The sequence below is a fragment of the Triticum urartu genome, chromosome 3A (assembly GCF_056163025.1).
Source record: "Triticum urartu cultivar PI428250 chromosome 3A, HENAU_Tu73, whole genome shotgun sequence".
NCBI lineage: Eukaryota > Viridiplantae > Streptophyta > Magnoliopsida > Poales > Poaceae > Triticum > Triticum urartu.
In genome coordinates this window covers 311,919,242-311,934,444 of record NC_141875.1, presented here as the reverse complement: position 1 = coordinate 311,934,444, position 15,203 = coordinate 311,919,242, and the positions used below count along the sequence as shown (strand labels likewise).

The 15,203-nt window shown below is 43.9% G+C and overlaps 1 protein-coding gene across 3 annotated transcripts in view; it reads left to right on the top strand.

The window, feature by feature from the left end:
* The window catches only part of AGY1 (Albino or Glassy Yellow 1), a 44,827-nt gene extending 35,295 nt beyond the window's left edge, over nucleotides 1-9,532 (top strand). For all 3 annotated transcript variants that reach the window (XM_048707292.2, XM_048707291.2, XM_048707289.2), the window contains one exon: nucleotides 9,237-9,532. In XM_048707292.2, the coding sequence (XP_048563249.2) occupies nucleotides 9,237-9,347 (111 nt within the window). In that variant the 3' untranslated portion in view covers nucleotides 9,348-9,532. The remainder of the gene's footprint in view (nucleotides 1-9,236) is intronic.
* The last annotated feature ends 5,671 nt before the right edge of the window (nucleotides 9,533-15,203 follow it).

The window sequence follows — 15,203 nt, the reverse complement described above, 5'->3', positions numbered from 1 at the left end:
CCCTGCAAGATGCCAAACCTTGCTCTCGGATGCAATGCGCCTAAGTACAGACCTAATGCTCGGTGTCGCCCCATCGAAGACGATCGCGTTCCGATGCTTCCAGAGTTCCCAAAGGCATAGAAGGTGAATAGCCCGCTCCGCCTTGCCGAGGCGACCATGAGCCCCAGCCCTCAAACACCAATCCTGAAGCGAGACCTCCACTGTTGGAGCACCATCCGTATGGCCCATAGCCGCACACACCCTGTCCCAAATTTCTCTTGCAAAGACACAGGTGACCAGCAAGTGATCAATCCTCTCGTCGTGCTGATCGCAGAACGGGCATCTGTTTTGATGGGGTAGGCCTCTACACGCTAACCTGTCAGACGTACAACATCTGTTCTTGAGTGCCAGCCACGCGAAGAACCTGCAGCATAGCGGTGCGCGCGATTTCCAAGTGAAGTCCGTGGTGGGTGCCACCTCCAGGGCCGCAAATTTCGCCGTGTATGCGGATTTGGCCGAGAACGTACCGTCTCCTGTCCAAGACCATCTCCATTGATCCTCCTGTAGTGGTTGTAGCTGAACCATCGCGACTCAGGCCAAACCTCCAGGAACTGCGCCAGCTCCATCACAGTGAGTCGCGTCCCCACATCACTAGCCCACGCATTATCAGTTAGGGCCTCCACCATCGTGCGTGAGGCTCTGACCTCGGACGCACCTTCGCATAAAGCAGCGGTGCGAGTTCCTCGATCCGGGAACCATCCAACCAACTATCCTCCCAGAAGAGTACCTTGCGACCATTGCCAATGATAGCCCTCGTTGCTGCTCCGAATAATGACCTAGAGTCCTCCGGTACCGAGAAGTTGAATCCCGCCCAAGGTATGGAAGCATCGGTCTTTTGAAGCCGTAGCCACTTCGCCTGCAAGGCGACATTCATCCACCGCATGTTCATAATGCCTAGTCCGCCAGCCCACTTGGGCCGGCAAACACTCTCCCAAGCAACCGAGCAAGATCCCCCTCCGGCCTCTGCCGTGCCCGCCCATAGGAACTCTCGGCAGATCTTTCCCAAGGCAGCTAATGTCTTCGGTGGTAAACTCATGGCGAGCATCGTATGGATTGGAATGGTGGAGAGTACGGACTGAATAAGCAGAAGCCTGCTGCTACGTGTGAGCGATGCAGCCTTCCACCGGGGCAGGCGCGCAGCCAACCTGAACAACCATGTACTGAAATTGGGCCGCCGTTTGCTTCCTGATCGTGAGGGGTAACCCAAGGTATTTGCAAGGGAAAACTGTGGTGGAACAGCCCAGCGTGTCCTGCACCAATCCCATCTCCTGAGAGCAATCGTATAGACACCGCCGCACTCTTTGCCATGTTGATTCTTAGCCCGGATGCATGCCCAAATAGCTCCAAAATGGAAGTAGAGGCACTAAGATCCAATTCCTTCGGCTTCAAGAAAACGACGACATCATTCGCAAACATAGATAGCCGATGTTTAAGCCCCGATCTTGCCAGCGGTGTGAGGATGCCCGCTGCTGTAGCGCGCTCAAATAGACGCTGCAGAAGCTCCATGCATAGAATGAAAAGCATCGGGGATATGGGTCTCCCTGACGCAGTCCCTGGCAGTTGAATATTGTTTCCCCAGGAACCCCATTCACCGCAATCTTCGTTGATGATGTCACCAAAAGTCCACAGATCTAGTTAATCCACCTTGTGCAGAAGCCCATTTGCTTCATCACCTCGATCAAGAACGGCCATTGCACCGAATCGAATGCTTTGGAGATGTCCAACTTGAGTAGTAATGCCGGGTCTCTGAGTGCGTGTAATCTCCTAGCGGTGCACTGGACTAGCATGAAATTGTCATGCAATGACCGCCCGCGCACAAGCGCGCTCTGGTGGTTGCCCACGAGGTGCGGTAGTTCATCAGCCAATCTACAAGCCAGCACCGTGTCGAATAGTTTGATCGCACCATGAATGAGGCTCACGTGTCTGAAATCTTTGATGTCAATTGCTCCCGGCTTCTTCGGCAATAGTGTGACTGTCGCTTTGTTAATGGCCGGGAGTCCCCTCATGTCTCCACGGAAGAATAAATCAAAGGCTCTCATAATACCCACCTTGATAATCTGCCAACAGGAGGCGAAGAATCGCCCCGTGAAGCCGTCCGGCCCCGGTGCCTTGTCCAAAGGCATGCTCTTAATCACCTTCTCCACTTCTTCTTGAGACAACGGGCTCTCCAGGAATAATCTAAGAGTGTTGAGATTGCAAACTGATTAACTCTTTGTTGCTTCAATAATCTCACAAGTCCACTGTGCAGCATTATGCAATTCGGAATGAAAAGTTAGTTTATCAATAGTGGCATTGTGAGACTAACTACATCTCTACTGTGATATCCTGCTAGTAGTAGGTGTGAAGAAAATATGCAACTTATATTTCCATGAGGCCAAAAACCCAATATATACACACGTGAAGGTGTGGGTTATGCAGAATGCTCCTTATATAACGGCTATGCATGACTGTATAAACTACTCTAACACAGCCCCACAAACTCATGGTAGATCAACAACACTGCTGGATGCGTGTGAGTGACACCGCACACGTCAAGCTGGTCGGCACCTAGAGGTGCACCTCGCCGCGGATGCCATCCCTTTGGCTGAAAACAAACTGATTCACAAACAAACACATGTTGAGAGGAATCCAAGGACATAGGATGATGCATACATTTCTCAATCTGCAAGTGATAGTCAAATTGAGGTGTTTTTCGCAATGTACCTCACAAAAGTAAATAAGTCGTACGCAATTTGTATGACAGTGGGATATCACCTCAAGTTACCAAATGGACATGGGCATTGATTTACCTAGGTTCTGGCCCCTGCTATGCGAGCGACAAGCCTACTCCTGCTTGTATGTGAAGGATTACAATGGTGGTGTACAAGATGTGCTTGGCGAGTTGGAAGTCAACTTTTCGATGTCTAGATCGGATCTACTGATTGTGCTAATTGGCTGGAACTAGTGTTTCCTGAGATCTTGGCAGTTGAAGATCTCCTCATCGGGTGGACGCCTATTTGTAGTAGTCTTTGTTAATTGCCTCTCACTCGACGTCTTGGTTTCCTTTGATTCGTCGCGGACTCCTCCGTTTATGGTAGTCGTGTGGCTTCCTTCAAGGAGACCAGGGGTGGTATGATTGTGTAAGTCGGCGGCACCACCTCCACCTGACACATAGGACCCGGTCCCTGCAGATTTGGCCCAGCCAGCGGAGTGCACCCCTCCTGCGTGAAACTTAGTATCGCCCTGGTAGTGTGTACAGCAAGAGTGGGGGCGTCAATGGTGGAGCCTCCTGCTCCGCCCAGTTGTCGCCATCCACACGCTCGCTCTAGAGCCGACTAGGAGCCAAGGCCGCCGCAAACGACCCAAATCGAATACTCGTACTCGGAGAAGCAAAGGAGATCGTCTTATTAACCACAGGCGTTGCCGGCAACCCAGAACGTGGAGTAGTCCCCGAAGCCCCGCACTTATCATTACCTCCAGACCGTTCACCTTCAGCACCTTTCTCATTTGGTGCACATTTGTTCAGACCGATGCCCAGCTCCATCCTTAGGATCATCAATATCATCATCCAAGTGCTCCTCAGCTAGAAAAGGACGACCTTCAATGTCAAGCGTGACTCATACCCTTTACTCTTATAGTACCACTCTACATATTGTGGAACATCGCCAATACTGACTACATCTACCAAAAGTCTAGCAACCCCATGCATGTCCACCTTTTCAGTTTTACCTATCATCGAACCAATGCTCCAAACCTTCATAAAATCATTAAGAGGCTTGGAAGGAGCCCCATAGAACCACACCCATATCTCATGCAGAGGGATTCCATTTGGCTCATGACTAGACCACTCCTCGAACTGCAGCGAATAAAGGACTGTCAGGCACTTTGAAAATACCAAACACCGTCAGCCTTGTCAAATTTTCCTTCTTTGGGAAGTCCACCTTAAACACATTCTCTTCTAACAAAATAGGTGTCCATCGAATATCTCCCGGTACAAGTCTCCGAAGCTGCCGCACCACCTGATCATCCGACAACGAACCTCCAGAGACACACACTATCCTTGTCCTTGCATTTTTCTCAAGTTGGAGCATGGAGATTCGAAAAACATAAGCCTATTATTGCAGACACCATAGATCGTAACCACAGGTTTTGGCATAGTCAGAAGCGGACAATCATCAGATTCATGCCCAGGCTTCAAACAATTATCACAAAGCTCGGCCGTGCAATGGACCACAAAGTGTCCCACAAAACCACACCTAAAGCAATAATTCTTCTCTTTTCTCGAAGTATTTTTACTTGCTAACTCTGTGGGTAGTGGCGAGCGCTTCGCCCGTTGGTGTAAGTGTCGTGGTTGCCCCTCATGCCATGATGCCTATTTGTAGTGGTCTTGGTTAGTTGCCGCTTGCCTGCCGTCTTGGTCTCCTTCAATCAGTCGCGGACTCCTCCGTTTATGGCAGTAGTGTGGCTTCTTTTAGGGAAACTAGCTAGGGTGGTACGGTTGTGGAAGTCGGTGGATCCAACATGGGCCCCTTGCGCCTCTTCATATGGGTAAATACGGCCCAAATACGATGGACGCAGCAAGAGAACATGGCGAAATTCACCCCCCTCGACTATCACCGTTTGCTTCAATTGCAGCAGTCGGGTCATCTGGCCGTTGAACTCGCCTTGCTGGAATTCCATGATCACCGCCACCATGAATGTGTCCTGAGAGATGAGACGCTATTTCCACTTGTACACTTGGAACCAGAGAGCGGCATGACCATCCAGGTAGAGTGTGGCTATGCTGACCCGGAAGTGCGTTGGGACTATGTACATGTCATGGCCATCGCGTTGAAGCGGGGTGAGAATCTCATCCAGCTTCTGCTACCGCATCCATCCTCTCAAAACAAAATTCGTATATGCCGATAGTTTGCTTGACCTGGAAGGCGCGGCTGGGCCTCCTTCTCTGGATCGGTTCCAACCTAGCGGGGGATCCTCACCAAAGTGATACAACACCCTTCACAGTGGAATTTTACGATCCAGTCTTGAGGATTTGAGCTCGAGTGCAGCAATCTGTATGTTGTCTGTGATACCAAATTTTGATGTCCCACTAGTAGTAGGGATGATCACAAGAGAGAATCGGGGTAAATTTTTCGAAAAGGGGCGCTTTATTACTTAAAAGATTTAAGCATTACACCCGGCCTCTGCATAGCTAAGATGCACACAGCTAAACAATGTCCTCTCATTCAAATAAAAAAATATATAAAGGTGAAATACAAGGAAAACATGCAGTATCCGTATAATGCCTAAAGCGGAGGGGGACCAATCCTAAGATCATGCTGCCACCCATGTTGGGTAAAAGTATCCCTCGCCGTAGCCTCCAATCGTGTACACACCTCCATAAACAGTTCTCAATTCTCCACACGTTGTAGAGAGGACTATAAACGAAGTTTCGGTACATCTGTAGATAACCTGCATAAGAGATGTACTTTTGTCGTTAAAAACCTTATCATTTCTACACAGCCAAAGCGACCAAATAACGGCAAGCACTCCCACCCTGAGAAGGGTTCTAAACCTGTGATCAATCCCATGTAGCCAGTTGCCAAATACATTAGCAATACTAAGGAGGATACAAGCCAGAAGCTATTTGGATGACTGACCATATAGAACAAGCCAATTTGCATTGGAAGAATAAATGTTTTATTGTCTCGTCATGGTGACAGAAGACACATTGCAGACTTCCATGCCAATTCCTCTTAATAAGGTTATGTTTAGTAAGAATGACTCCACAACGAAGATACCATGCGAAGATTTTATTCTTAAGCGGTATCTTCATCTTCCAGATCTTCTTGTTATTATCAACTGGCACATCAGATTGTATTAACCTCTATACGTAGACTCCACTGAGAACTGTCCATTCCCATGTAGGTTCCATCAGAATACATCGGACCCATGTGACAATTGCACCGTGGACAACCGCTGAAGCAGGATTTTCCACGATTGTAGTCTGGGTCCAAATAAATCCCTTCTGAATGTCACATTTGGCGGAAATGATTCCATTACCATGGCGTTAGTATCACCCTTGTGACGCACAATGTTGTATAGAGCTGGATATTGTTCCCGGAGAGTGGCATTTCCTAGCCACTTATCCTCCCAAAATCTAATTTCCGAGCCATCCTTAATCGAGAAAGATCCATGGCAGAAGAAATATTTCTTCATAGCCATTAGACCCGCCCAAAAGTGAGAATCCCCAAGCTTCCAGTATACTTGGGATACCGCCTTGGAGCCCACATATTTCTGTCTAAGGAGGGTTTGCCATACACCATCGTCCATCAGTAATTTAAACAACCATTTACCGAGTAGGGACCTATTCTTAACCTCAAGGTCATGAATGCCCAACCAGCCTTGGTCTTTGGGACGGCAAACCACACTCCATTTAGCCAGTCGATATTTCTTTTTCTCGCTATCTCCTTGCCAAAAGAATTTTGATCGGAAATAATCCGATCTATGTAAAACTCCTTTCAGCAACTGGAAGAAGATCATATATAGTACCATATTACTCCCTCCGTCCCAAAAATAAGTGTCTTGAGTTTGGTACAAATTTGTACTAGAGCTAGTACAAAGTTGAGACACTTATTTTGGGACGGAGGGAGTATTTAGTACTGGATTTATTAGGACCAATCTTCCTCCTAGAGACAGCAACTTACCTTTCCAACTGCCAAGTCTTTTTGTAGCCTCTCCTCGACGTGTTTCCATTCAACATTTGTGAGTCTCCGATAATGTATCGGTGTCCCCAAATATGTGATCGGAAACTGGCCCAACCCGCATCCGAACAGGTCGGCGTACAGGTGAGCCTCGTCTTGGGCCTCGCCAAAGCAAAACAATTCACTTTTATGAAAATTGATCTTAAGACCTAAGAGTTGCTTGAATGCTGGTAAAATTAATTTCAGATTTCTCGCTTTCTTGAGGTCATGATCCATGAAGAGAATCGTATCGTCGGCATACTGCAGTATGGAGAGGCCACCATCAACTAGATGATTCACTACCCCATCAATTTGTCCATCAGCCTTAGCACGCTCAATCATGACTGCTAGCACATCCGCCGCTATGTTGAATAGCATGGGTGATAGCGAGTCACCTTGTCGCAATCCCTTCTTCGTTTGAAAATAGTGGCCAAGGTCATCATTGACCTGAATGGCAACACCGCCTCCTGAAACAAAGCTATGGATCATTGCGCGCCACTCTGCAGAAAATCCTTTCATTCTGAGAGTCTGTTGAAGAAAGGGCCATCTGATTTCGTCATAAGCTTTTTCAAAGTCTATTTTAAGTATGACCCCATTTAACATTTTCCTATGTAATTCATGAACAGTTTCATGAAGGATAACAACTCCGTCTAGGATGTGTCTACCTTGCATAAAAGCTATCTGTGAAGGACGAACCACATGTCCAGCAACCGGATTCAGCCTAATAGTTGCAACCTTCGTGAATATTTTAAAACTAACATTAAGGAGGAAAATAGGTCATATTGTTGTATCCTTTCAGCCTCATTAACCTTACGTAATAAAATAATCTCACCGAAGTTTAAGCAAAACAAATCTAGTTGGCCGGCATGTAGACAGCTAAACAAGAGGAGGAGATCCGGTTTGATGACTTCCTAGAAGTTCTGATAGAACTCTGCGGGAAAACCATCCGGACCCGGGACTTTGTTGTGCTCCATTAGGAAAACCGCCTTTCTAACTTCCTCCTCGGAGTATGGTGCTGTTAGAAGGTTGTTTTCCTCATCAGAGACCTGAGGGATGTCATCTGTTCGGGACTCATCCATCGAGAAGTTTCCTTCCTCTGGGGCTCCGAACAAATTTTTATAATAATTAGTGATATAAGATTTAAGTTGCTCATGCCCTTCAATTGTGCCCTCATCTTGTTGAAGTGAATGAATAAGTTTCTTCCGGTTGAAATGAATGAATACATTTCTTCCGGTGTCTATTGGCGACGCCATGGAAATATCTAGTATTCGAATCACCTTTCAGGATAAATTGAGAGTTAGAGCGTTGGTACCATTTGAGTTCCTCTTCACGCAGCATGCTAGCTATCGGTGCATTCAATTGACTCTTGATCTCAATTTCATGCTCAGATAATGGCCTAACCTCTGCCAAAGCTTCTAATTCATCAATGATAGATGAAAGACGAAGCTTCTCCTTTTTGAGGACACCCACCGTATGCCTAGCCCAACCACCAAGGAATTTACGTAATGCATGCATTTTGTTATTTCATTTGTGTATTGGGGTATGCCCGGCCACCGGTTTCTCCCATACCTCCTTGACCATGTCATGGAAGCCATCCCGAAGCAACCAACCAAGTTCGAACTTAGAAACGGTGCTAGTATCGATGGCCGATTCTTTCCCAGACTAACACCCACATTATTCAACTTAGAAACGGTGCTAGTATTGGAAAAAGCTAAAAAAGGATTTGGGTGGCGACGTAATACCTTGGTTGTCGAGGTTCTGCGTTGCTTTACGCCGCATAGCCTTGGCCAAGGAGTCCTCATCTGTGACCAAAGTACCATCGTCGGCAACCGTATGCCGACTACTCCGGAGTGTAGGTGTCACCCTCCTCGATGGTTGAGGCGCCAGCTCTACTGCTGGTGGAGGGGAAGAATCGGGGTAAATTGGCGGCATGAGGGTAGGAATTGGAGAAGGGGGTGAAATGTTCAGGGAAAGAGAGATGGGAAGTTCGGAGGTCTCATTTCAACGACATGTTTTACAGAGATTGGCACTTGGCCTTTTAACGCGACACACTCATGCTTAGAAGTGGACCTCACTTGTCCATACACCCGGTTCACTGAACTCAACATCTTGCGGGTTAGTCCAGCTCCTTCTCTCTCTGGACATGGGTCCTCCATCGTCGTGTGCCGGACCCCTTCATCATCCTAAACTGGCATCTCCGAGTGTACGCCTCGCCACTGTCATTGCTGCGGTTACCGGTGGTGCAGGCGTGACATCTGCGAGAATTAAGGTTGTAGGCTTGTAAACTGATGGATTTGTTGCACTGTCAATAATTTTGCGTCCCTTGCCTTTGACTCTGGTCCATGCTCTTCTCCTTTGTTCTTTGTAGAAGCCTCCTATCTCATTCAGCTTTCACATGTCTGTATTTGGTCTGCCTAGCACTTGTACCATCATTTGTGGCTGCTGAATGTGCTTTAGCCCAGTTCTCTAGTGACCTTATCCTTTGTTTTGGAACAGTTCAAACCAGTGATGAAGAAGCAAGAGGAGGAAAGTTCTGAAACGAAAGATCCAAAAAAGAATCTGCAGAAGGGTGCCAAGAAATTTGGTGCAGCCCAAGCTGCATCTTGAGTTTGATGTGATTTCTTTTTGTAGCTACGGTTTTTGCTGATTTTGAGAATCCAGGTGTATATGTTCTCTTACAGTTTACGATGGCTGACAGTGTGGGAGGACAGAAGTACAAATGATGCGGTGGCGTTTTGTATAATGTAATTACTTAAATCTTGATAAGTTTTTCCAGGACGTGCTTCAGCTCATCTGCTGCTACGTTTTCGCTTTGCTGCCGCTTATAGCTTCGTTTGGTCTTTCTTGTGACTGCAACATCAATTCTCCAAACCATAGACAGATAGCAACACAATCACGAAATCACAGCGCAGTGACACAATATGTCACAAATTAACAGTCCATCACATGAATAACGCAGGTGGTTTCTCTAAACAAAAAAAAACATTTTATTAGGACTCTGGACAACATCATGATCAGTTCTCTCAGCGTCCTCCTCACTGTTAAATATTTGTCATTAATAATCCGTAGTGTCACAACTGTGACAGTTCAAGATATTTAAGTGTGATATAAGTAACCACTGCTTGAAAAAAAATACATGTAATGTATGCTATTTCTGTAGATAATAACTACTCTCTCCCGTTTATAAAAATAAATCTTTTTAGAGATTCCAATATAGACTAAATACAGAGCAGAATGAGTAAATCTACACTCTAAAATACGTCTATATACATCCATATGTAGTTTATATTAAAATCTTTAAAAAAACTTATATTTAAGAATGGAGGGAGTAGATAACAACACCGATCAAGATGTAGATGTTTTTTTTAAATGTGATGCTACTATAGGGTGAGATGCGTAATATGCAAAATGTAAAGATCTATAGGACAAAAGTACATCGGAAAAGAAACTCAATTTGTGCTGGAAATGCATTGCTATGACTTTCTGTTGTACCGGATATCATGTATGTATTATTGAATTGGCTCTTACAGTATACGGCAATCAGGTGGTGGTGGTGCGGCCGACGCTCTCATGTAGGGCTGTACCCCGTGTGGAGGCGGAGGGTGGTGGCCGGGGTGAAAACCTCGTCTGGCTCGGGCAAGACTGATGGCAGTGGCGTCCATGTGTTGTTCCCTTCTTGAAGGCTCTATCGCGGTGGCCCTGCGTCTTTCGTGTTACTCCGAGTGAAAACTCAATTTCTTGGATCAGGCAGTGGCGGCTCTTTGGTGTCGTTTCTTTCCTGGAAGCACCACTTTGGAGTCCCTGATTCATCGAGTTGCGGCTTCGTCTCGTCGTGGTGGCTCGTTCACGGTGGAGAGCTCTTTAGATCCTTAGCTATACTCTTCCGTCTACTTGTTGTTTGCTTTGGGTTGTTTGAAGTAGCGTTGTTGTTCATTAGCTCCCTTGTATCTGTCTTGAGTGTGTGTGGGGTGTAGGGTGGTGTGCTTCCTGTATGTTGATCGTTGCTTTATATATAAAGCGGGGTGGAAGCCTTTTTCAGTAAAGCAATCAAAACTATATAACACAAATTTTAAATTCTCAATTTCAAAATGATCTGGTAATGTTAACTGGTGAATCCTTCACTGGGAAGGAACTCCCCGTGAACGCCCTCGCACATGTCTGATCGAGACCAAATTATGGCATTTAAAGAAAATTGTCTGATCGAGGTCAAATTATTGCATTTAAAAAGAATTGCCTTCTCTGCAAAGGCATGCTAGTCTGAAGAAATTATGAACCCCATAAACTAAAATTGCCATGAAAATCGTTGCGAATGTTATCCTCCCCAGCAAACATTCGCGAGCTATGAGGGTCCAAATGATTTGCGCCAGCTAAAAGGAAAACCTACCAAATAGTATGAGCATAGCCTATCATCTTTTAGTTCATTTATTCATTGACACTAACAAGCATTATAAGTTATTTTTTGCAAAAAAGAACATTATAAGTTAATAACTGGGGTTAGCAAGGAAGTAACGTTTCTTTTTTTGAAGTTAACTACATATATCATTAATCACAAATAAGATGAATACAAGCATACACGCGGAAGCGACCAGAAGGGTCGAAAAACAACTCGTGTCCACAGAACTTTGTAGGAAAACTCTCCAAGAAAAGAAAAGTACAAAGGAGTCCTTAAGTAATCTTGCAACTACCATCGCCGCCGCTAACATGTCTAGATCTTTCTAAAAGGGCAGCTCCCTAGGTGATTAATGTCAATATATCTTTTGTTGGACTAATAGTTTTATCTAGTATATTTCAGTTGAGTTCAATGATACATCTCCATTGTATCTAATTTTTCAAACTCTTTTGCCCTTATTTTGGACTCTAATTTGCATGATTTGAAAGAAACTAACCCGGACTGACGCTATTTCAGCAGAATTGCTATGGTGTTGTTTTTGTGCAGAAATCAAAATTCTCGAATTGACCTGAAAATTTACGAAGAATTTTTATGGAATATATAAAAATGGCGGAAAAATATACCAAAGGAGGGCCCACCCAGGAGCCACAAGCTCTGGGGGTGCGCCTACCCCCCAGGGCGTGCCTCCCAGGCTTATGGCCCCCTGGACCTTCGACAACCCTAACTCCAACTCCATATATACCTATTCACAGAGAAAAAAAATTAGAGAAAAGGATTCATCGCGTTTTACGATACAAAGCCGCCGCCATCTCCTGTTCTTCATCGGGAGGGCTGATCTGGAGTCCGTTCGGGGCTCCGGAGGGTGGAAATCGACGCCGTCGTCATCATCAACCTTCCTACATCACCAATTTCATGATGCTCACCGTCGGGAGTGAGTAATTCCTCCGTAGGCTTGCTGGACGTTGATGGGTTGGATGAGATTTATCATGTAATCGAGTTAGTTTTGTTAGGGCTTGATTCCTAGTATACACTATGTTCTGAGATTGATGTTGCTATGATTTTGCTATGCTTAATGCTTGTCACTAGGGCCCGAGTGCCATGATTTTAGATCTGAACCTATTATGTTTTCATGAATATATTTGTGTTCTTGGTTCTATCTTGCAAGTTATACACACATATTACGAGTTATGATCCGCATGCCCCAACATGGCAATAATTGAGATTCTTTCTGGTGATTACTGTAGTTTGAGGCCTTAATCTCCCTTAATTTCTTAATGGACCCCGCTGCCATGGGAGGGTAGGACAAAAGATGTCATGCAAGTTCTTTTCCCTAAGCACATCTGACTATATACGGAATACATGCCTACATTACATTGATGAATTGAAGCTAGTTCTGTGTCGCTCTAGGTTATGACTGCTACATGATGAATATTATCCAACACAATTATCCATCGCTGATCCAATGCGTACAAGCTTTTCACATATTTATCTTTGCTAAGTTACTTCCGTTGCTACTGCTGTTACAATCACTACGAAACTGCTAATGTTACTATTGCCACTGTTGCCGTTACTATCATACTACTTTGCTACTAAATACTTTGCTACAGATATTAAGTCTTTCAGGTGTGGTTGAATTGACAACTCAACTGCTAATACTTGCGAATATTCTTTAGCTCCCCTTGTGTCGAATCAATAAATTTGGGTTGAATACTCTACCGTCGAAAACTGTTGCGATCCCCTATACTTGTGGGTTATCAAGACCTTTTCCTGGCGTCGTTGTCGGGAAGCATAGCTCTATTTGCTGAGTCACTTGGGATTTATATCTGTTGACCACTATGAGGAATCTTAAAGATACCAGAACCAAGATTTTCCCTCTAAGACGAGGGAAGGTAAGGAACTGCCATCTAGTTCTACACTTGATTCACCTTTTGTTTTGAGTAAGCTTGTGACACTTGCACTTGCTATTAATCCTGATATGTCGCAAGTAATTGATGATGCTACTTCGGCTATGAATGATGCTTATGATGATGCTAGTACTTTGCTTGATGATGATGTGCCACTAGGTGAATTTCTTCAACTTGCTAGAGCTAGAATTATTGAGAATACTGAAACTGATGATGTCTTTGAAACTAAAAACTTTGAAACACCTATTAGATCTAGCTCTCCTAGAGATGAATTGCCCGATATACCTGAGGGTTATGTTATGGATGGAAAGGTAGCTAGAGACTTTCTTGCTTGTAAGTATAGAGATGATCTTAAGGAATTACTTGTCAAGTTGAAAGAAAAATCTTTGAATACTAGAATGAAATATGATCCTAAGTTTGCTACTTCACCTATATTTTTTACTGATGAGGATTATGAATTCTCTGTTGATCCTAAGTTAATTACTTTGGCTGAATCCGATCCTTTCAATGGTTATGAAAATGAAACTTTTGTGGCACATCTTACTGAACTGAATGATATAGCCACCCTATTTGCTCATGAGGAAAAAACCCGCTACTACTATATTCTTAAGTTGTTTCCTTTCTCATTAAATGGTGATGCTAAGATATGGTTAATTCTCTTGCTCCTAGTTGTGTGCTTAGTCCCCAGGATATGATATATTACTTCTCTAAAAAATATTTTCCTGCTCATCGGAAACAAGCTGCTTTACAGGAAATATTTAACTTTGTGCAAATTGAAGGAGAGAGTCTCCCACAATCTTGGGGGAGGATTCTCCAATTACTTAATGCTTTTCCTGATCATCCTCTCAAGAAAAATGAAATACTTGATATCTTTTATAATGGACTAACTGATGCTTCTAGGGACCACCTAGGTAGTTGTGTTGGTTGTATTTTCAGGGAACGAACTGTTGAACAAGCTGAAGAACTATTAAATAATATATTGATTAATGATAATGATTGGGCTCTTCTCGAACCACCGCCTAAGACAACCCCGAAGAAGAGAGGTATTCTATTTCTCAGTCCTGAAGATATGCAAGAGGCAAAGAAATCTATGAAAGAAAAATGTATTAAAGCTAAAGATGTTAAGAATTTACCACCTATTGAAGAAATTCATGGTCTTAATACCCGGACACAGGTAGTAGAGGTAAGTTCTCTCTATAGATTTGATGAAGGTGATATTTTGTATACTAAATCTGCTAGTCAATGATTGGTTGAATTTGATAAATTTATTGTTAAACAAGAAAACTTCAATGCATATGTTAGTAGACAATTGAAATGAAATGCTTATATGATTGAATGCTTGAGTGATTATATGTTGAAAATTGTTAATGATCTCAAGCGTGTGAGTAAACATGCTTCCATGATAGAAACTCAAGCAAAAAAGGTTCTCAAAGCACAAAATGATTTACTTAATGATATGAACAATAAGAAGAATGATCATGCTGTTAGAGTTATGACTAGGGGTGGTAAAATGACTCAGGAACCTTTGTATCCCGAAGGCCATCCTAAAAGAATTGAGCAAGACTCTCAAATAATTAATACTAATGCACCTAGTACTTCTAGTAATAAAAAGAAAAAAAATGATGAGAGAACTTTGCATGCTTCTAGTGAACCTACTATAGACACAGCAAAAAATCCAAATGATATTTCTATTTCTGATGCTGAAACACAATCTGGTGATGAACATGAGCCTAGTAATGATGATAATGATGATGTTCATGAAGATGCTCAGCCTAATAATGATAATGCTGTAGAAATAGAACCTGGTGTTGGTCTTGATAACCCACAACCTAAGAATAAAAGATATGACAAGAGAGACTTCATTGCTAGAAAACATGGTAAAGAAAGATATGATGAAGAATTTGAGCGCTTTATTGAAATGCTTAGGCCTGTCTTTTTGCGTTTGTGTTTGACTGGTATTCTGAAAATTTCCCCTTATGCTAAGTATATGAAAGATATTGTTACTAATAGAAGAAAGATACCGAAAGCTGAAATTTCCACCATGCTTGCTAATTATACATTTAAGGGTGGAATACCAAAGAAACTAGGAGACCCAGGAACACCAACTATACCATGCTCCATTAATAGAAACTATGTTAAAACAACTTTATGTGGTCTAGGAGCAGGTGT